The sequence below is a fragment of the Dryobates pubescens genome, chromosome 36, assembly GCF_014839835.1.
Source record: "Dryobates pubescens isolate bDryPub1 chromosome 36, bDryPub1.pri, whole genome shotgun sequence".
NCBI lineage: Eukaryota > Metazoa > Chordata > Aves > Piciformes > Picidae > Dryobates > Dryobates pubescens.
The window spans coordinates 2,371,666-2,392,770 of NC_071647.1; the positions used below are offsets into that span (position 1 = coordinate 2,371,666).

General features: G+C 49.6%; 1 protein-coding gene across 1 annotated transcript; it reads right to left on the reverse strand.

The window, feature by feature from the left end:
* Window positions 1-699: 699 nt before the first annotated feature.
* On the reverse strand, window positions 700-5,581 carry HOXB13 (homeobox B13). Its single transcript, XM_009899923.2, has 3 exons — window positions 4,951-5,581; window positions 3,903-4,161; window positions 700-868 (listed from the first exon to the last, which is right to left on the reverse strand). Exons 1-3 carry the CDS (start codon window positions 5,579-5,581, stop codon window positions 700-702), a joined length of 1,059 nt encoding a protein of 352 aa, XP_009898225.2.
* Between the last annotated feature and the right edge of the window lie 15,524 nt (window positions 5,582-21,105).

Genomic DNA, 21,105 nt, shown 5'->3' on the forward strand with positions numbered 1-21,105 from the left:
AGAGAAGAGAAGAGAAGAGAAGAGAAGAGAAGAGAAGAGAAGAGAAGAGAAGAGAAGAGAAGAGAAGAGAAGAGAAGAGAAGAGAAGAGAAGAGAAGAGAAGAGAAGGAGAAGAAGTTCTGTGACCTCTAAAACCACACAGAAATCAGGGCGAGAAGGTTCATCACTGGTGACACAAGGGGAAATAAAAGTGGATTTTGATGCCAGCGTGGTGTGTGCCCACTTTGGGGCAGGGTGGCCGGGAGATGATGGCTCCTCTCCAGTGACTCTATTTTAAAAGCAAATTTCATACTAAAACCATAGCAGATCCCCGTCCACCTCATCGCCCACCTAGTACCTCCCAGAGCTGCTCTGTCCCAGGATTTTAGGGCTTCTCTGCCCTAGGTTTTGGGGTTTTCTGCTTCACGATTTGGGCTGCTCTGCCATGGATTTTGGGTTGCTCTATCTCGCGTTATGGGGCTGTTCTGCCCTACATTTTCGGGCTTCTCTGTCCCAGATTTTGGATTGCTCTGCCCCAGAATTTGGGGTTGCTCTGCCCCAAGTTTTGCGGTTATTCTTCCCCAGATTCTGGATTGCTCTTCCTCAGGTTTTGGATCGCTCTGCCCTAGATTTTGGATTGCTCTGCCCCGGATTTTGTAGATGTTCTGCCCCAGGTTTTCTGAGTTTCAAGTTCAACGGCAAAGGGAGGGGGTGGGAGCCTTCACCTGGCCCGGCGCCCCCCGGCAGCGGCTCCTTCCCGGCGTTTTACGAGGATGTCGGGTCTTTCTCGCCCTTTGCTGAGGCCGCCGTGTAAAGGTTTTACAGCTCTCCCCGAGACTCTCCTCCGCCCCTTCCCATCTGCATTTTCCGCCTCGGATTCGGGGCTGGAGCTGAGGACAGGGAATGGGGGTGGGGGGGAAGTCACGTCCCCCAGTTTCAGCCCATTTTCCCACTAAGGTGGGGATCTTAACTATGCTAAAGGTGTTAAGAGCGTTTCCAGGAGGTCCAGTGTGGGTTTGGGGATATCGGGAAAAAGTTTCTTGATGCTCTCTGTGTGTGCGTAGAAACAATTTAAAGATTAGAACAAATAGATGGATAACAGAAACCTCACCAACAGAATTAACCCTTAAGGTCCCCTCGAGGGCAGCTCTGAGAGGATCGTCCCCCTTTCAACCCCATAACCCCCCTGGGTTTGTTTGAAAGTCGCACCCAGATTTCTTTTATTCTCTCGGATACTATTTCCTTGTCTTTGGGAGACACCCGAGAAGCTTCTCCCTGTCGGGTAAAGCTGCTTCTGCTCTGAGGTGTCTGCAGGCACACAGAAAACAGGGCGAAAAGTTTCATTATTAGTGAAAGAAAAATAGATTTTGAGCTTTTCATCCGCCCACCCATTCAGGAAAACGAGACAAACATTTTCGACGGCTCACTAGTGCGGAGGGAATTGAGAACGGGGTCGGTGCCACCGGGATTCGGGGCCAAGATTCTCCCTCCAGGCCAGAAATGAAGAAAAAGAAAAACCGAACTGCTTCAAAGCCGAGGAATTCGGAGCAAGATCCGAATGGGGAAGAGCAAAGTGCAACCAGTCCCCACACAACAACGTAGAGGAGAGCACAGGGATCTATAGCCCGGGCTGGGTCTGCACACGCAGTTTTCCTGCGCACTCACATTGCCCCAAAAGCCTCTTTTTTGTCCTCCTTTTTTTGTGTGTGTGTGGATAGGAGCCGATGTCGCAGAGCCTTCCCCCAAACCCCCGACGGCTCCCCCCACCACCTTGGGGGATTTATTGTGTCTGCCCCAAAGCCCCTGCTTACGTCACCTCTCGGAACGCTCAGCCCGAGCACTATTGGTTGATTCCCTCCCAGAGGTTCTGATGTCACGTGTGACGTCACGGGGTGGGGGGGGGAAGAGAGCGAGGGGCCCACCCAAAGCGGGGGGAAAAGTTGCACCCTGGGGTGCTGCCGGCACCTTCGACAAAGGTCAGGGGCCGGGAATATCGAGGGGAAATGGGGAAAAGGAGGGGAAAATTGGGGGGGGGGAAGAGTGTGGCTCTGCTTTGCTCTCCAACAGGAACCTGCTGGAAGCGAGAAAACCTGAAGTGTATTTTTTAAAAGTTATTAAACAAGACAACAAGATGAAAAACCTCCCTTTAAATTTATTATTTAGAGCACGCTGTGATTTGCTGCTTCTATTGAAAAAAATAAAGAGAGAGAGAAGAGAGAGAAAAAATAAACGGAGTTAAAAAGAAAAAGCTTTCCCCCCCCCTCTTTTTTCCCTAAAAGAAAGAAAACAGAGGCAAAAAAGGACGAAGTTTTGGTCGTGGTAAGGGTGTTTTGGAGTTTTTTTGGGGGGCTTTTAGAGAGGTTTTGGGGTGTAGAGGCGGGTTTTAAGAGCTTTTTGGGGTGTAGAGGGAGATTTAAAGGTAGTTTTTAGGGGTGCGGAGGCAGGTTTATAGGAGGTTTTGGAGGGTGTAGAGGCAGATTTAAGGAAGGGTTTTGGGGGGTGTAGAGGCAGATTTAAGGAGGCGTTTTGGGGGGGTGGGTGGTGTAGAAGCAGGTTTAAAGGCGGCGACTCTGAGAACCTTGAAACGCTGAGAAATTAAACAAAGAAATTGCGAAGGTGGAGTTTGAGCTGCAAACAACCCGAAAAGAGAGGAGGAGGAGGAGGAGGGGGGAAAAAAAGTCTGTTTGGAATACATTGGATTTCATCCTATTTATTCTGTTGAAGGATGACGAAAGGACTTCATACGAACCAAGATCATTTAGCGTGAGTCGGGGACTACCTCAGCACAAGCTACAAAACGAATCGGCTCGGATTCGGTGTTAGTAGGAGCAGGGAAACGTGTGTACAAAACGCAGGGAAATCAGCCCAGCAAAACGAAAGCGCGGGTGGAATGCTGCGAGTCGCGTTTCCCCGTATCAAAATATAGGCGCAAACACCCATAAAGTATCCTGTATGTAAGTATACAAACACGTGTATATACACCTTTATCTGAGTATATATTTATATCCACACATCCAGGACTATATCGCAGTGTATTAGGGGGGGAGGAGACGGGGAGGGAGGGAGGAAGGGAGAGAGAAACACATGAACACAAATATCGTATAGGAGGAAAGGTAAAATAACGCTAAATATGTGCATTTGCATACGGTTATGTATATTTTATATATCACCGCGCAAAATCACCTCCCCACCACCACCAGCGTGCCTCTATAAATGTGTGCCTGCGGGTACGGATATATCAGACATGTATTCTATACATTCAGGCAAACAATTGGTGTGTGTTTCTGTAGAACACACCCGAATCGACTAGATTCTCCCTTGAATGCGCATTTTTGTTCCCCCTGCCTGAATGTAAAGGCATTTTCTACTTTAAATACGGCTTTTCTCCGCTCAAGACCGAATTCCCTGGGATCCAGCCCCCCAACCCTGGGGTAGCCCCGTAGGAGAGCCAGGAGTTTCTTATTGGGGTGAATTAACTCGATTAGGCCAGTTTTGTGTTGGGGTTTTGGTTTTCTTTCCACTTTGGGGAGGGTTTTAAAGCGTTCGGAGGATGCAGTTGAAACCGAAGCGGTGAGAGAATGGAGGGAGCACGACGACGTGGCAGAGGCGTTGTAAAGCAAGAGTAAAACTGTACAGGGTCCGTGCAAAGCGAGCAGGAATTGGGGTAGGGGGGACGGGGACACGAACATCTTCCTCATCGCCCTCCTTTGGCGGGGGATCGGTCTCACCGCCCCCAGGAGCGGCAGGGAGCGATACTCAGCGCCCTGCGCTGTCCCGGGCGGCGGGGCCGACTCAGCCTGTCCCGGGGGTGGGGGCTTCTTATTCCCGCTGCTTGAGGGTACCAGAACCCCCCCCAGTCCAGCCTAAGAACAGGGCGAGGTCAGACGGGGCCCATTTCGGAGCTTGCTGTGACCGTGTCCTCACGGGGTGCTGCTGCTGCTGCTGCTTTTGATTTTGGCGACGACTTTTTTTTCCTTCACCCGCCTGTTCTGGAACCAGATGGTGATTTGTCGCTCCGTGAGGTTGGTAGCAGCGGAGATCTTCCTCCTCTTGTCGCGAGTGATGAACTTGCTGCTGGCGTATTCCTTTTCCAGCTCCTTCAGCTGCCCCTTACTGTACGGGACCCTCTTCTTACGGCCCCGCCGAAAGGAGCAGCCGTCGGGGGGCAATTGCCCGGCGGAGTCTGGGCATGAGGAGAAATGGGGCTGAGTGGAGTCAGGAGGAGGGGGGTGGTGGTCTGGACACCCTACACCCACCTCCCATTCCCTTTCCCTGAAAGCAGCACCCTCTTTCCCTATCACCCCATTTCTTCCTTCTAGCTTCCCTGACACAGATAGTATTTAAATACAACTAAGTTATATATTCTCTTCACTGATATTTAAATATTGCTTTTATGCCTTGAATTTATTGTTACTGGGGGAGGGGGGCGCAGAAATCCGTCTGTTGGCGAAACACCAACATGGACGAGACCCTCTAATTTCCGCGGGTTTACCGCGGTTGGTGCGCGGCGGAGCAGGGCCGGGGTCAAGTTCAATACCAATGGCGTGGCGTGGGAGGGGGTGCGCGGGAAGAATACCACCCCCCCATTTACAGCGCCTGTACGGTGGGGGCCATAAACATCCTTTACTCTCTTTAGAGCACCCCGATTCCTAGCGGGCTGCTGCTGGTGGGGTCGTGTCCGAACCGCGATAGTGTCGCCGACTGAACTCCGATTGTATCACCATCTAAACCCCGATACTGCCCTCCTCCCCCTCTGCCCCCACTAATCTGCCTCCCTGGTAATCTAAATCACTATTATCATCATTACCTTTTCGCTAATTGGAGCCAACTCGCAAACAAATGTTTCTGGACAGCAAAACCCGCCCTCCAGCAGATTATTTTAAGACTTGGTCCCCACCTTTCTCACCTTTCCCTCCCCCCCTCCCCCCGGTGCACCCAACCCCCTCTCCCAGCCCCTGCGCGGGGATTTTACCTGCAAAGGCGGATTTCAGGAGGTACCCGGCCTGTCCCTGCTCTTTGGAGCAGCACATCTGGCTGCTCCAGCTGCTTCCCAGAGCCCACGGTTGATGGTAACTATCCACGGGCAGCAGAGTCTCATGCCGGGCATCCCCCGGACCCCCCAACCCCGGTACCACCGATACATCCAGGTAACCGGTAACGGGTTGGTAAGGAGCCCCGTAGCCCGGGTAGAAGGTGAATTCGGTGGGGCGGCTCTGGAAATCCTCGCTGCCGGCGGGGGTGTCCAGGTATTTTTCACCGGGAAAGGGCCCCTGAACCGGGCCGGTTTTCAGGGAGCTGCGGGAAACGCGGCAGGAATAGTAGCCGCTGCCGAAATATCCATACGGAAGAGCAGTGGAGGCGGTGGGACCCGGCGGGGCAACCGGAGGGGGCGGCGGTGGTGGTGGTGCGGCAGCCGGACACGGCTTGGGATGCTCGGCCGGTCCCTCCGCCGGGTAACCGGGATTCATCCCGGGGGGAGGCGATGGACCACCGAGAGCTGGGGGGGGAGGAGGAAGCAGCCCCCTGCCCTGGCCGCCTGCGAAGCCGCCGGCTGCCAGGAGCCCCTCAAGGCCCGGGGGGCCACGGGGCTCAGGGGGCTGCATAGTGGGGGGCGGTTTGGGGGCCGGGGCATGGGGAGAGCCTGCTCGGCAGCACCCGGGCACTGTCCGAGGGGGGGGTCCCTGGATCTTTTTAAAAGGCTGCGAGCAGTCGAGAGCTGCTTTTCCCCGCCGGGCTGCCCTGACGCAACGAGCGGCGGCCGCCTCATTGGCTGTTGCTTGAAGTGGGGGGAGGGAAAAGGACGGAGAAGGAGGGAGGAAAAAAAAAAAAAGAAAGAGAAAAAAACAAACCCAACAAACCCCAAACCCGCACACACACACAAAAATAAAAGGGGAAAATAAAAAAGTCCATCCCCCATAAACCCTGGCTGCAGAAATTGCGAAAATACTTTTATTGCAATGGAAGAAGGAAGAAGAAGGGGGGGGACCCCCCTGCACGTGACAGGAGGGGACACGGGAGGTGCCTCTGGAGCAGCATATTGAGGAAAAAAAAAAGGAAAAAAAAAATGGCAAGGGTGGGAAGGGGAGAATGGGGGCGGGGGAGAAGGGGGGAATCGGCGGAGAGGATGAGGGGAGGGAGGGGAAAGATCACGAACAGTCCCCGGGTGGAAAAATCCGGGCTGAGATTAAAATCACCTTGGTTTGTTTGGTTCTGGGTTTGGTGGGGGTTTTTTTGCTATGTGACCCCCTTCTCCCTACCCAGGTCTGGGGGCTTCTTCCCTTGGAAAAAAGCCTGGTTCAAGCCGAGGACAAGCAGGGACACCCCCTCACCCCCTCCTTTGTCCACTCTGACAGCCGTGGGGCAGCAATGATAAGGGTGGGATTTATCCCACGCACATTCCCACTGTCAGAAATGTGTATCCTTGGGGAGAGGGACAAGGCACGGCCCTCGTAGCAAAGAGAGATGGGAAAGGGAGTCCCCAGGACCCTGACAAAATAACTGCAAAGGTGGTGGTGGGAACAATCGCCTTGCACCCAAGCAGGTCGCTGGTGTGGATCCGTGTCTGCAGATCGGTGTGGATCCCGGTTAGAAACAACATCCCAAAGGGAAAGAATGCGGGAAAATTAGGTGGGGAAATTAAATTGAGAGTTCCTTAGGGATCCAGAAGCACTGGACAGGTGGAGAGATGGGCAGAAGAATTGGGGGCAGGACAGACAGACGTGGCAATGAGGGACTACATGGGTCTGGGAAAGTTTGGGGCGAAAACACTGAGGTCTGTGCCTGTATGTGTGGTGATAAATTATTCAGGTAGGAGCTGTCTGTGCACATGCTACAAACACACAGAGTGCTGTTTCTCATTCTTTATTCTCTCTGGTTTTCCCCCAAAGGCCTTGTCTGAGGGAAAATTTTACCAGAATCCCCTTCAAAAGGCGTCTTGAGCTCATGCCTTGTTTTCTTCATGTGAAGGCATGGAAAGATTTCTGCAGCTTTATCGAAGAGACAGAGAGATTATCTGCTTTCTGACCACCAAATCGCAACAAAAACTCTCCTTCTGCCACGTCTCTGGGCCACCAAAGCAATGACTTGTCCGCTCAGAGGAGCCACGAGGGAGTTTGACACATCGGGGCACAAATCGTGGCGGAAAATAGGGGTTCCTGATGATTGCAGGGCTCCTTCAGGCGGAGAAAAGCCGCATTTTGCTACGGGGACAGCTATGTCCCCTCCAAACCACGGCTCCCTCCAGCTCCTTGGATCTGCAGGGGCTTCGCCCCGGCTTCCTCGACGAGTTCCACTCCCACACCCCCTCCTTTCTCCCAGGGAAAGAAAGAAATCCCGTAGTACAAATTGCACCTTGACTCTTTCTCATCCGCTAAAAATCCTCCAGTTTCATCGAAAATGAGAATTCTGTTTCTGGAGGAAAGAAAAAACACAAACAAACCCCCTCCCCCAACCCCCCCTTATGTTTTCAGCCTTCACCTTTCTGATTTTAAAGCTTCTTTCTTCCTTTTCCGTAGTTTAACGAGTGCACTCTTTCTTTGATGCCTTTTTTTTTTTACCTCCTCTTTCTCCCCGTTTGCTTTGAACCAGCCCACTACCGGGGCGCTGCGACACGGTGGCCGCGACGGCCGGGTGGGTGTTTGCCGACGGGGCACCAGTTTTCCCCCGTCTCACCCTGGTTTCCTGCACAGCAAGGTCGGGCCGAATCCCGAGGTCAAGGCCAAGTTGAAAGTTAAGAGCCTGTTGACTTTCGGGGCTTTGCTGTGGTGGTGGCCGTCGGGGTTGTCCAGGTCCCGCCGCCCCGACCCCGATTCCCCCGGGATCACAGGCAAAGCTCGGTCCTCATCGAAGGGAGAAGTTCCTGAGATGCCCCAGGTTGAGGTTGGAACAGGATCCGCGGACAGGCTGCAGATTTTCCTCGTGGTTTGTGTTACTTTATTTCCTTTTATCGCTATTTTATTTCATTCCCCCCTCCCCCCCCCAAAAAAAAAGCAGGAGTGGGATTCACGCTCCTAACCCCCCAAATTATGGACCCACCGAGGTATGGAAATCTGATTTAAATCCTTGTTTCTCCCTGGCTGGCAGCCGGGTGGGCTTTGTCCCCGCAGCTTCCCCTTCACCTCCCGCCGATTCTCCATGGGCTTCGGGGTGAAATTCACCTTTTTAACTCCCCCCTTCTCCTTCCCCCCCACTCCCCTCCCAAACAAACCTCCGCACTTCGGTTAATTTCTGGCGAGGTTTCCGAATGTGGAGCGTACCTCCGTTTTGGGTTTTGTTTTTCAGACCTCCCTTCCTTTCAGTTCAGCTTCTTCGGAGATATTGGGGTTGTTTTTTTGTTCCCGAGCAGATTTTTTTTTTGCTGTGGAAACAACTAAAAATGCGGCTTCCAACGTGAGGTGAAAATTTCCCTGCTTTGTCAATTTTACGGAGAAAAACCTCCCCCCCACCTCAGCCCGATATTTAAGGTCGCAATGAAACAAAAGGAATGGAATTATTTAAAGAATTGAGGAAGAAAAAACCCACCCAACCCCCACCACGGATTTCTTTCACTAATTCCTCTCCGATCAGGCTTTAAATTGTTGAATGTTGTTTATCGGTTTGCGACTATTAGTTTCTTATCGTCTCGATAGGACTCAGTTAATCTCTGTACCTCTGGGAGCCGAAAAAGCTGCAGAAGAAGTTTTTTATCGCCTGGGTTGCTTTTAAGTAATTGAATTCGAGGCCGGCGTTACAAAATACAAGGGGGGTGGGGGGTGGGGGGTGAGGGGTGGGGAAACCAAACCCAAAACAAAACACAAACAAACTCAAAGCCTCAAAACCAACCCAAACGCCCGCAGCAGCTTGAAGGCAGGAGGGTAAAAATAAATAACTAAATAATTGGAACTACTTAAAGGCTTCACGTTTGGAAATAATCAATTGTTGGAAAATTGAATTCTGGGTCTGGAAAGGAGCCCAGCTGTTTGGTTTCTGATTTTGGCAATATTTCTGGGAAGGAAAAAAAAAAACATCAAATAAAGGCAAATATTTTGATCTTTCTTTCTTCCTTTCTTTCCTCCTTCCTATTTTCTTCCTTTCTTTCCTTTCTTTCCTCTCCTTCCTATTTCTTCCTTTCCTTTCCTTTCCTTTCCTTCCCTTCCTTCCTTCCTTCCTTCCTTCCTTCCTTCCTTCCTTCCTTCCTGACTTCCTTCCTTCCTTCCTACCATTCTTCCTTCCTTCCTTCCTTCCTTCCTTCCTTCCTTCCTTCCTTCCTTCCTTCCTTCCTTCCTTCCTTCCTTCCTTCCTTCCTTCCTTCCTTCCTTCCTTCCTTCCTTCCTTCCTCCCTTCCTTCCTCCCTCCCTTCCTCCCTCCCTTCCTCCCTTCCTTTCCTTCTTTCTCCTTCTCCCCCTTTTCACCACCAGCCCCCTCTCTCCCCACCCCCACAGACATCCCCAGAAGCTTGGGGAAGGGGACGTAGGTGCGAATATTTCTCTCCCTGATGCCTGGCAGGGCAGAATCTGTACTTTATAGCCCATTTCTCGTGGATCCTTTGAACAAATCAGCTGGCAGGGGAACAGAGAGTGTGGCCTGACTTCTCTTTGCTCTTTTTGATCCCTTCTCTGCACTGAAGCCCCAGCGCTGCAATCACTGCAGCACACATCTGAGACCCCCCTCCTTCTTTTTTGGGGGGGGGTGATTTCAAGCTCGGGGTGGTTTGCTTAACTCAGTTCTCACCATCCTTTCACTTCCCAGGTTTCCTCTCCCCTTCCTGGGCTTGACTGGAGGCTCCTTCCTTGCTGTTTAGTTCCTTTATGACAGACCAGGAGGGCTGAGCTCCACCTCAGGTTGCTGCTGTGCTGCTCCTGGGCTGTCCAACCTGAAAGCTCCACTTTGAATCTCTCTTTTCTGCTCACCAAAACACAAAATGAAATGCCATAGTGGCTCCCCAAAGGCTGCAGCTGCTATAGTCCCCTACTCCCAAACCACAAGCCTATCCACCCCCTTGGAAAATGACCCTCTATGAGCCCTCTTCCTAGCCCCTGCATCCTTCCTCCTTAGCCAAGGAGGCCAAAACCTCACAGGGGACCAATCGTGACCTTGCTTCTGCCTCTGGGAGGGGAAGAAGCATGGTGGGAGTCTGTAATGGCTTTACCCACAGAGCAGATGCCTGTAGGGGATGTGGCCTGGGTGCAGCTTAGGAATCAAATGCTTCCTACCCTGGAACAGAGAGAGAAAAGAGGATGTATGATTCAACATGTTTGTGTTTAGTCTCTCTGTCTGCTGCAGATGGAGACCCTTGCACATCCTAGACCTGGAAATGAAAGCTGAATGTCCCTGTTTGTGCTGAGTTTGTGTCCAGCCCAGCTCTACAAATAGCCTTTCTTTAACATATAACAAAATACACATCTCTGCAACCCCCCCTCCACACACCCCTATCATCGTGCACCGCCATGGCTGTTGCAGTCCCACCCATCCCCCCCAGCTGGAGCAGCTCATTTCCCTGCGGACACCAACCCTGGCAGTGTGCTCCCATCCCTGGATATACCAAGGACTACTTCTGTTTTTCTTTCCCAAGTTCCTGCTCAGCTAAAGCAATTCCTTTCAGCTGCTGTGAGAGAAAATGGGAGTTGCGTTGTGCTTGGATCTTTAGCTCTGCTTCGGAGGATTTTAAGGTCTATCCTCAAAACTGTGCCCCAAAAGAGGCAAATCTGCTGTATCCAGTATCCAGTCAGGGTGGGAGCAGGTCTCCTATACCAGGCACATCACCCCTGGGTATCCAGGGGATAGGACAGCCTGGAGATGAAAACCAAAGGAATCCCCTTCCCTTGTCACATAGCTCATACAGAGGCAAGCTGGACCATGCCTCTGCTCCAGTCCAGTTCTGTCATGCTCAGTAGGTTGTTGCTCTCTGTTCTGGTCTCTTTGGTAGAATCTTAGAATGGTTTTGGTTTGAAAAGACCTCTAAGAACATCGAGTCCAACTGTTATTTAACTTCACCAAGGCTGGGCCTAAACCATGTCCCTCAGCACCACATCTCCCTCTGTCTCTTTCAAATCTCTCCATGGATGGGGATTCAATCACCTCCCTGGGCAGCCTGTTCCATGGTTTGAGAACCCTTTCAGCGAAGAAGTTTCTGCTTATGTCCAACCTAAACCTCTCCTGGTGCAACTTAAGACAATTTCCTCTAGTTTCATCACTTGTTATTTGGGAGAAGAAAGCAAACCCCCACCTGGCTCCAGCCTCCTTTTGGGGAGTTGAAAAGGGACAGAAGGTCTCACCTCAGCCTCCTTTTCCCCAGACTAAACAACCCCAGTTCCCTCAGCTGCCTCTCACTGCACCTCACCTGGGATTTCTCCCTAGGGAAGAAATCCAAACATGAGGCCTTTGTCTTTTGGATTGATCTACTGATTGGGTGATCCCTACTGAGGGACAGGTCCTAATTCATGGGCCTAGGTTGATTCACTGCCCTGCACTAAGGGAAATCTCACTGAACAGTAGGATGGGTCATAAATCATAGACAGATGATGGACTTATGGCTGCCCCTAGTCCCAGGCTGGGCTTGGAGGTGCTCAGGCCAGCAGGATGGTGACTAAAGTCTATGTGGTAACCACTACAATGGGAATGATGTCTCTGCAATTCATGGCAAAATCCCCCCAGGCCTTTGAGGCTCACATCTTCAGAGCAGGTAAAATCTTGGGGTTCTGGACTTCCTCAGAACAGGCCAAGTGCTTCTGTCAGGCTTGCTCTGCCTTCCTGAGGCTGGTAGTGGATCAATAATGCCTAGAAGTAGTTACCTAAAAGGGTAACCTGTCCTAAAAGGAACATTGCCCAGGCAGAGCAGAGACCACGACAAGTGTGTGACAGAGACTTGGGGATTCACAGATAACCAGGAGCTTTCTATGACCACTGGGAGATGGTCTGTGCAATGCCCTCACCACTACAATTGCCATTATCATTGCCAGGCCAAGTCTGAGGAGGGGTCTCCTGCCTCAGCTGCCAGCTTCCCTGTGGTGTAGGGTGATTCCCAGTCAGGAATGATGGATGCAGCATGGAAAAGCACCAAGCACGATTCCTGGACTGACCTAGAGCTCTAGTGCACCCTGAGCTGCAGCTTCATGGAGGACAGGGAGAGACATCCCTTTTCTGGTGGATTTTAGTGCTGTTTTACACATTCCTGATTGTTCTTGAGTTAAGGATTGAGAACAGGGATTCCTATCTGTCTCTGGAAACCACTTTGAGATGTGAGCATCGGGGCAGGAAGGGAAGAAGAAAGATGTGTATCACTGAAACACTCTGAATCCAAACTGGGTTTGTAGAGCTCCTCTTCCCTGATGATCTCCTGGCTTCCTTTGCCTCCCCTTCTCACCCTGCTGGGGAGGTGTAAAACTTCCCCTCCAGGGTGAGCAGCAAAGCCTTCCCGGAGCATCCACTTCCCCGGGCTCTGCTCCCCTCTACTCTTCACTGTTTGCACCCCTTTCCTTGCTCCCTTTCACAGGGTCCATGGCAGGGGTCGGGGAGTAAGCCTGGTGGATATGCCCAGCTCTGTCCACCCACCCCAGGGGTGGCCCTGAGCTCTGGGCCCTCCCCAGTCCTGCTCGCAGGGCGCCTGGGTCCACCCTGGGGTGGGGGGTTTCAAAGGTCGCTCTTTCCCTCCAGCCCCCTGTCCACCTCCTTCCTTATTGCAGGGGCGGCGGCTGGGAGGAGAAGGGTGAGAAGGAAGGTGAAGGGAGGCAGAGAAAGAAGGAGGGGGCTGCGAGGAGACACGAAGCAACCTCCCTCTCCGGGCTGCAGCCGGGGCTTAGGGAGCTTGGGAGGGGGTCCAGGGCACTGAGAGCTCCAGAGCTCCAGGCGCTCCAAACTCCCGGATGCTCGGGGGGCTCCGGGGAACTCAACTTATTTTCTTCTAGCCTTAAATAGAAGCCGACATCCAAATCCAGGTATTTCCTGGCATTTTGGACGCTGAATACCCATTTTCCCCACGACACGTTCCTAGCTGTTAGGACTTGGCCATCTGAGAAGCGAATGAATTCGGTTTGGGGGAACAAATATGTGGTCGTGAACCATTTAAACCACCAGAATGGCAGGGAAAACAAACAAAGAAAGATAAACCCAAATCTTCGTCGATTTAGTGCCCGATTAAATTAAATCCCACATGTGGGATTGTTGGGAACAATCCCGAAGGACAGGCTCGGATGTTTTGTGTATTTCGCTTTGCAGAAACAGAATCCCATCTTTTTCCAAACGGAAAAACATAAGGAAACCACCTTACCCCCACTCTGCCGTTTGCAATCTCTTTTCCTCCCATTTTTTTTTCCATCCCGTGAAGGAAGGATTTGGGGGCTCCTTTCCCCAGTCCTGCCGGTTTGTGGGCTCACAGGTTTGTTTTTTTTCCAGGCCGTTTGAGCTCAGGAATAGTTCGAAATCCCGCACGCACCATCGGGAGCTGGAGCAGGAGGTCGGGTCGGGATAACAGAAGCAGCGATTTGGAACCAGAAAGAACCGGTTCAGAACTGGAGAAATCACATCTGGAAAGTTTACCGCGGTTGCAGTTAAAGAAAAAAAAAGAGACTGTTTCTGAGGAATAACTCCAGCTCCTTCGGGGAGCCGGTCGAGGCGCAGAAATTCACATTCCCATTGCTTCCCAGCGGGAAAAAAAAAAGTGGGAGAAACTGAGAGAAATATTCCCTGCTCTTAACATCCTCCTGCTAAATAGGGTCGGTGGCAGAGAAACAAGGGCAGCGCAGGGCTCAGTCCTCGGGTCACCGCCAGCATCAACTCTCTGAGCCTTTTTCCACTCGTTTTCCCTAAAAAGTCAGGAAATTCTTTGTATTTTCCCTTCGCTGCTCCCGTGCAGGATCACGCCTCAGTGAGCTGTGCCACGAAGCATCCGGAACGATCAGATCACCACAAGATCTCCGTAGATCCATAGTTGTATATATATTTATATCTTCTTTTTTAACCGAATACCTTTTTGTCGACCCGGTACTGGATCGGTTCACACCATCCCCAAGGACCCCCGAGCCTATTTCCCACCCGAATTCCCTTTGTATTTACTGTTTTCCCCGGTGCTGGGGACACGGAGCAAAGCTTGGAGCTTTCCGAAGGCGGGGGGAAACTCCGCTTCTTGGGTGCCTGGAGATTAAATAATCAAGACTTTCTAATTATAAGTAAGACCCGACATCCCTCGGAGACCTTCCCTGAGAGGTTTAAGTAATCGAAGAGCGTTTATCAATCTATTACGTTAATTAGTATGTGAACAAATACGAAGTGAATCGTTGTGTTACTATTGTTCACGTTGCCAGCGATCATTAGCTTGATAAATCTGATCAGATCAATAATAACCATTAACAAAAATATCATCCCGACCATCTGTTTCTTTACTACCTGTCCCTGCATCCAAAGGAAGGTGCAGAAAGACACTGCCAGGGCAGCACGGGGTTGCAGGTTGTGAAAGCTCCGTGTTGGTAAAGCCACAAATAAACATTTTCTCCGCTGAAATTGATGCGGCAGGTGAAGAAAATCTCTCTGTGTCCTTTCCTTTAGTTTATTAATGCCAAAAAATGAGAGCCAACCAAGAAAAAAACTCGCCCCAAAATCCCAACCACAAAGTGCCGAGACACGGCAAAACAAGGAAACAGTTAGAAAATCGCTTTGGAGTTTTGTTAATCTCTATTTTTGTTCTCCTTCGCTTAGTCCCCGTGTTGCCTGAAGTCCCCTAATTCCCCCCCAAAAGGCAGAGGAGGTTTTTCTTTCCTCCCTCCCTGCCACATTCCAGCGTTACCTGGTGGATTTTTTGCTCAGCAATCCTGGGAAAACGGCTGATTTTTCCTCTCCAGTTTTGAGGTTTCTCCCGGGACTTCGAGGTAGCCCCCCGCTGGCTTGTAGGGGTGCACTCGCCCCTCCAAACCCCCAAATCCCCTTCCCCGGGAGGCAAGGTGCATTGGGAGGGGGGGAAGGTGCCCTCAAGAAGCAACCTCCCTCCTCCCTCCTGAGCTGACAAAGCAATCGAGTTGCCAGCCGCGGAGGCAACTAATTTGGGTTTTATGTTGATGATCCGGATTATTCCATAAGGAGACAAACCTGAAGGTACCCTCAAAGTGCCTCAAATGTGCCAATGTAGTCACGAATTAAGAAACAGTTTGGTTTGGACTACTAAACCGTGAGCAGGTACCTCCACAGTTAAACTGAGGTTTATTTTGCTTTCATTTTCTTGCTTTAATTTTCTTTCTTTTCTTTCTGTCTCTTTCTTTCTTTCTTTCTTTCTTTCTTTCTTTCTTTCTTTCTTTCTTTCTTTCTTTCTATCTTTCTTTCTTTCTTTCTTTCTTTCTTTCTTTCTTTCTTTCTTTCTTTCTTTCTTTCTTTCTTTCTTTCTTTCTTTCTTTCTTTCTTTCTTTCTTTCTTTCTTTCTTTCTTTCTTTCTTTCTTTTTCTCTCTTTCTCTCTTGTTTTCTCTCTCTTTCTCTCTCTTTCTTTCTCTTTCTTTCTTTCTTCCTTTCTTCCTTTCTTCCCCTTCCTCTTGGCAAATTTACTCTGTGGGGTGTGGAGATCCTTGAGATCCTGGCTGTGAACAGGGTACAAACCCTTGAAGTTGTAAACAAAAAACCCTCAAAACTTTCCCTGTGGAATCGTTTGTGTCCTCATGAAACATTCATGGGAACGGAACAAACTTCTCCCAAGCCGATTTTTACCTTTCCTCAGCATCATTTTGAGGCTTTTTGTCCTTCAAGGGAGGAGAAAGAAGCTTCTTTCTTACTTATTAAACGTTCAGGAGGTAAAAAATTCAACAGATTATAAACGGGAGGGGAAAGACATCAAACACAAGTTTTAGGAAAGTTCTAAGCAAAGCAGACATGTTTGGTTTGGGTTTTTTTACCCTTTATTTCTGTCTGCTCTGAGTTGTTTACCCTTATTCTCACTAACAAGTCCATTTCTCTTACCCAGAGACAGTTCTCCGTGGTTTTGTGCCCAGAGTTTATGCTCTGCTTGGAGCTGTGGATCACGGTTTCCACTCCCCAAATCCCCCACTTTCAGAATCTGGATTGTTTGTTTGTTTGTTTGTTTATCAAGCTTCAAAAGCAGCCTTTGGAAACCCTCAGCACTGGCATTTCCAGAGGGACTGTGGGTTGGATGCACTCAGCTCCAGGAACATAGCAGAGCTGCTCCTCACTCCCCCACTGTGACACCCCACAGCTTTTTTTGAGCATTTTAGTAGGATCAGACTATAGTTTTCCTTCTTTTTTCATCCAGCCTCTGCTGCTGATCAATGCACTTGGGGAATAAGTGGCATTTCCAAAGCATAATAGAGGGGGAAACTAGGCTCACCGTGCCAAGATTATTCACTACCACAATAGAAAGTCCTTCAAAAAACATTTTGAGTCATTCCCTTTCACAAATGTCCTTCCAGCATCATTCTGACCAGCAGAGGAGGGAGACCCTGTGCAATCCACTCACACATTCACGCTGTATCTGGCTAGTCACTACAATCATACAATGCATGGAGGTTGGAGGGGATCTCTAGAGGTCATCTTGTCCAACTCCCCATCAGTCAGCAGGGACATCCCCAACTAGATCAGATTGCTCAGAGCCCCAGCAAGCCTGACCTTGTATGTCTCCAGCTGTGGGGCTTCCACCACCTCCTTGGGCAACATGTTCCAGTGTTCCACCACCCCCATAGTGAAGAACTTCCTCCTAATGTCCAGTCTCATTCTACCCTTCTCTAGTTTTAAACCCATTGCCCCTTGTCCCATTCTCTTCCCGTCACCAAGATCCTCTTGACTTGCCAATACCTGCACCCACAGCACTTTGTGCTCACCAGCAGGAGAGGCAGATCTGGTTTCTCCCTCCTCGTGAAGCATCTCCACCACATCAAGAGCCCTTCCCCAAGCTGACAGCTGCTTCCCAATTCCTCTTGCCTTTCCACTGTCGTTATGTACAACTTCTCCTGCTGACTAGTCACGTACCACAAGACAACAAGGCAGGCCTGGATCTCTTTTTTTCCCTCCTCATTTTTATGAATGCCAGGACCAATAAATGCTCCTTGCTGGTCCTTGGTGGTTGTGAGCAATGTTACCACCCGTGTGACTTGGTGTAATTCTGTCTTTCTGTGCCCAGGCCCCAACAGTTGAAGGCAGGGTGTGTGACATCGCCATCAGGGGCTTCAGAGTCTCCATTTATTACTGAACACGTGTCAGAGGCACTATTGCTTGTTGCTCAAGCGAAGAGATGAAGAAGTAAATATTGTTTCCTCATGGCTGGCTGACTGTAATCATCTCTTCGCTTCAGCTCCCCCTTTTATGCTGCTTGTCGAGGAGGTACTGTCCCCAGAGCACAACAGCTGCTAAAGGTAGAGGGGTTTTCTCTTGGAGAGAATGAGGAAAAAAATCTACACTAGACCCCCACTGATTGCTACAGGATTTTAGACACTGAAATGCTGCTTCTGGCTCTGCTGTAGGGGAGGAAATCTAGAAGAGTTCCAGCAGAAAGGAGTCAGAGCACTCCACAAGCTACATCCCTCTCCTGTCTCTGCATGAATATAAATCTTCAGATATATGTTGTAACGAAAGAAACCATCCCATACACACTGCAACTAATTAAATCCCAATCACATCTTCCCAGCAGCAGGAATGTGCCTTAGGAGCAGCACAGCTCCTCCATGCACCCCAGCAGAGGCTTGCACCTTCCCACACCAGCTGGTAGCTGAAGTTTCAGGCTCCTGGAAGATGCTGAGCAAATGTTTTGGCTCCTGCCCTGTGTTCAGCCTCTGTTGTCCTGCTTTTGCTTTTGTTGTCACTTGTCCTAAAGCTGGGGTGGGAGTCTGTCTTCTGCTGCTACTCACATTTCTGTTGTTTCATGGATGTATCCTGAGAGCTCAGCCCTAATCCTGCAGCAGGTTGTCCACGTGGCCTGTGCTGGACTGCAAAAAGTCCACGTGGCAATGATAGCACTGGGTGAAAACTGAACTGTTGGGGGTAGGCTGGGTGAGGACTGACCATCAGCAGCTTCACTTTGGCAAACCAGCTGTCTAGGAAGGGGTCCTTTGAACTCAAACCCAAGGGATCAAAATGTCCTTCATGTTCCACTTCTTTCAGGGAAGCATAAAAAATGGAGTTATAGAACCATGGAAAGGCTTGGGTTGTAAGAGACCTTAAAGATCATCTAGTTTCACGTCTCCTGCCACAGGCAGGGACACCTCCCACTAAAACAGCTTGCTCAAGGTCCCATCCAACCTGCCTTTCAACACATCCAGGCTTGGAGCCTCCACAACTTCTCTGGACAATCTGTTCCAGTGCTTCACCACCCTCATGGGGAAGAATATCTTCCTAAGGTCTCATCTAAATCCATCTTCTTCCAGTTTGAAACCATTACCCCCTTATCCTGTCACTCCAGGCCTTTGTAACAAGTCCCTCCCCAGCTCTCCTGTAGCCCCCTTTAGGTACTGGAAGGCTGCTTTAAGGTCTCCTTGGAGCTTTCTCTTCTCCAGGCTGAACAATCCCAAATCTCTCAGCCTGTCTTCAGAGCAGAGGTTCTCCATCCCTCAGATAACCTTAATGGTCCTGGAAACTGAGGCTTCCTGCACCTCTAGCTTTTGAAACAAAGCTACCAGAGGACAAATATCATCTCCAGCAGCTGAAAAGCAAAAAGAAGGGAAATTGATGCAACTTTCAGATACAGATAAACCCTTCCATCTTGTTTTGTATTGTTGCAAAGGGACTATGCACTACTGAAACTCCAGGTATCCTCCAGCCTAGATCATTTCTCAGACCCTTGGCTTGACAGCTGTGCTGTAGGTAATAACTATAGCTCATGATCATCTTCCTTTGCCCCAGCTCTTATTGGCATAACTCACCAGGCAAGATGTTGCCCTAAAACCACACCACTAATAAATGCCACTGAAACCTGTGTGCGCAGGAAAGATGATGGAGTGAAGAAGAATAAACCTGCTACAGTGAACAATCAGAAGACAGTGATAAGTCACAGACAGTGAGACCTGAAAGCCTTCCAGGCAGAGATGTGTGCTGGAATTGCTTCCAAACGACACAATTAAGAGTGGGCAGAACAAAGGGAGTTGGGTTTGGCTTAGCAAGGAGCCAAGTTATACCTGAGAAATCAAGGAGATGATGTTTGAGATGGGAAAACAACTTACCTCTTGCTGGTTCACCTCTTCCATCTGCAGCTTCTGAGCTCACTCTGTACCAGAGGAGGGGGGAGGACATCCCTGTGCTTTGTGTCAGGGGTTGGACTTTGTTTGGAGGTTGGACTAGATGATCTTCAGGGGTCCTTTCCTACCCCTATCATAAGATCTCATGATTCTGTTGTTCTGTGATTCTCTAATTCTGTGATTCTGTGAGTCCATAATTTTATGTTCTTATAATTCTGTGATTCTCTAATTCCATGATTCTAAGATTCTCTACATCTATGATTCTATAATTCGTTATTCCATGATTCTATAATTCTATGATTTTTGAACATATGACTCCATAATTCTGTGAGTTTATGATTCTGAGATGGAAGAGGTTGCCCAGGGAGGTGGTGGAAGCCTCATTCCTGGAGGTTTTGAAGGCCAGGCTGGATGTGGCTCTGAGCAACCTGATTTAGTGATTAGAGTGATTAGAGTGATTGCAGTGATTAGAGTGATTGCACATTGGAATGGGCTGCCTGGGGAGGTGGTGGAGTCGCCATCACTGGAGGTTTTCAGGAGGAGACTTGATGGGGTGCTTGGTGCCGTGGGTTAGTTGTTTAGGTGGTGTTGGATTGGTTGATGGGTTGGACGCGGTGATCTTGAAGGTCTCTTCCAACCTGGTTTATTCTATGTATTCTATGTAGTGCAAGCTGTCCCTGCCTATGGCAGGGGGGTTGGAACTGGCTGATCCTCGAGGCCCCTTCCAACCCTAACAACTCTATGATTCTATGAAGATTCCATGACAGATGAAGGCTGCCAGCCTGCTCTTGCAAGGACCTTCCCCACAGAAATATCTCCTTGCCCCCACTTTCCCCTGTAACTCCTCTTTGCTGGCTCCCATTTCACAGGAGTTAAAATAATACTGCTACTACTACTAATAAAAAGGCTTCAGTTGCCTCTTTCTGCCCATTTGAGTTCCCAGTGGGCAATGCTAAGAAGTCAGATCCATCCTGCCCCCCTTCCCCCCCCCCCAAAGGCTGAGCAGCAAGGAAGTGGCACAGGTACAAGTGCAGCTATTGTAAAGCTATTTCTTCCTGGCCAAATGAAGTGAAGACAACTGAACCTGTACTTGCCCTTAGCTGAAGGGCAGTGTCAAAACTTCATTTTCTTTTTGATTAACCCTCAGAGTAAGTAATTTAAAGGGAAGGAAAGTGATTCTGCTGAGTGACACTAATTTCAGTCTGATTCATTTTACAGTGTTGTAAAAACAATTATGTGCCTGGCACCCTCCAGAACATTGAACACTGTTCAATAACCATCAGATCTACTGAGATGAAACTGATACAGATTGTTAGAGCATAAACTTATTGAAAATGTGCTTTGCAGCCAGACCAAGCAGACAGGGGCTTCTTTTTTTTTGCCTCCCCCCCTCCCTGTTAATATCAGCTTGGTTGGTTTTCTTCAGCTTGAATAAAAAGGTGCAGTGGCTTGTAGTCATTTTGGATCAGGTTTTTAAAGGAGTCTGATTCTCCTTCATAGGAGTGAAAGGAGTTTAGCTCTTGTGTTTATAAAGGCAGGCTGAGAGAATTGGGGTTGTTCAGAGAAGAGAAGAGAAGAGAAGAGAAGAGAAGAGAAGAGAAGAGAAGAGAAGAGAAGAGAAGAGAAGAGAAGAGAAGAGAAGAGAAGAGAAGAGAAGAGAAGAGAAGAGAAGAGAAGAGAAGAGAAGAGAAGAGAAGAGAAGAGAAGAGAGGAGAGAAGAGAAAAGAGGAGAGAAGAGAAAAGAGGAGAGAAGAGAAAAGAGGAGAGAAGAGAAAAGAGGAGAGAAGAGAAAAGAGGAGAGAAGAGAAAAGAGGAGAGAAGAGAAAAGAGGAGAGAAGAGAAAAGAGGAGAGAAGAGAAAAGAGGAGAGAAGAGAAAAGAGGAGAGAAGAGAAGGCTCCTGGGAGACCTTAGAGCAGCCTTCCAGTGTTTGAAGTGAGCTACAGGAGAGCTGGGGATGGACTTGTGACAAAGGTATGGAGTTACAGGAGGAGGGGT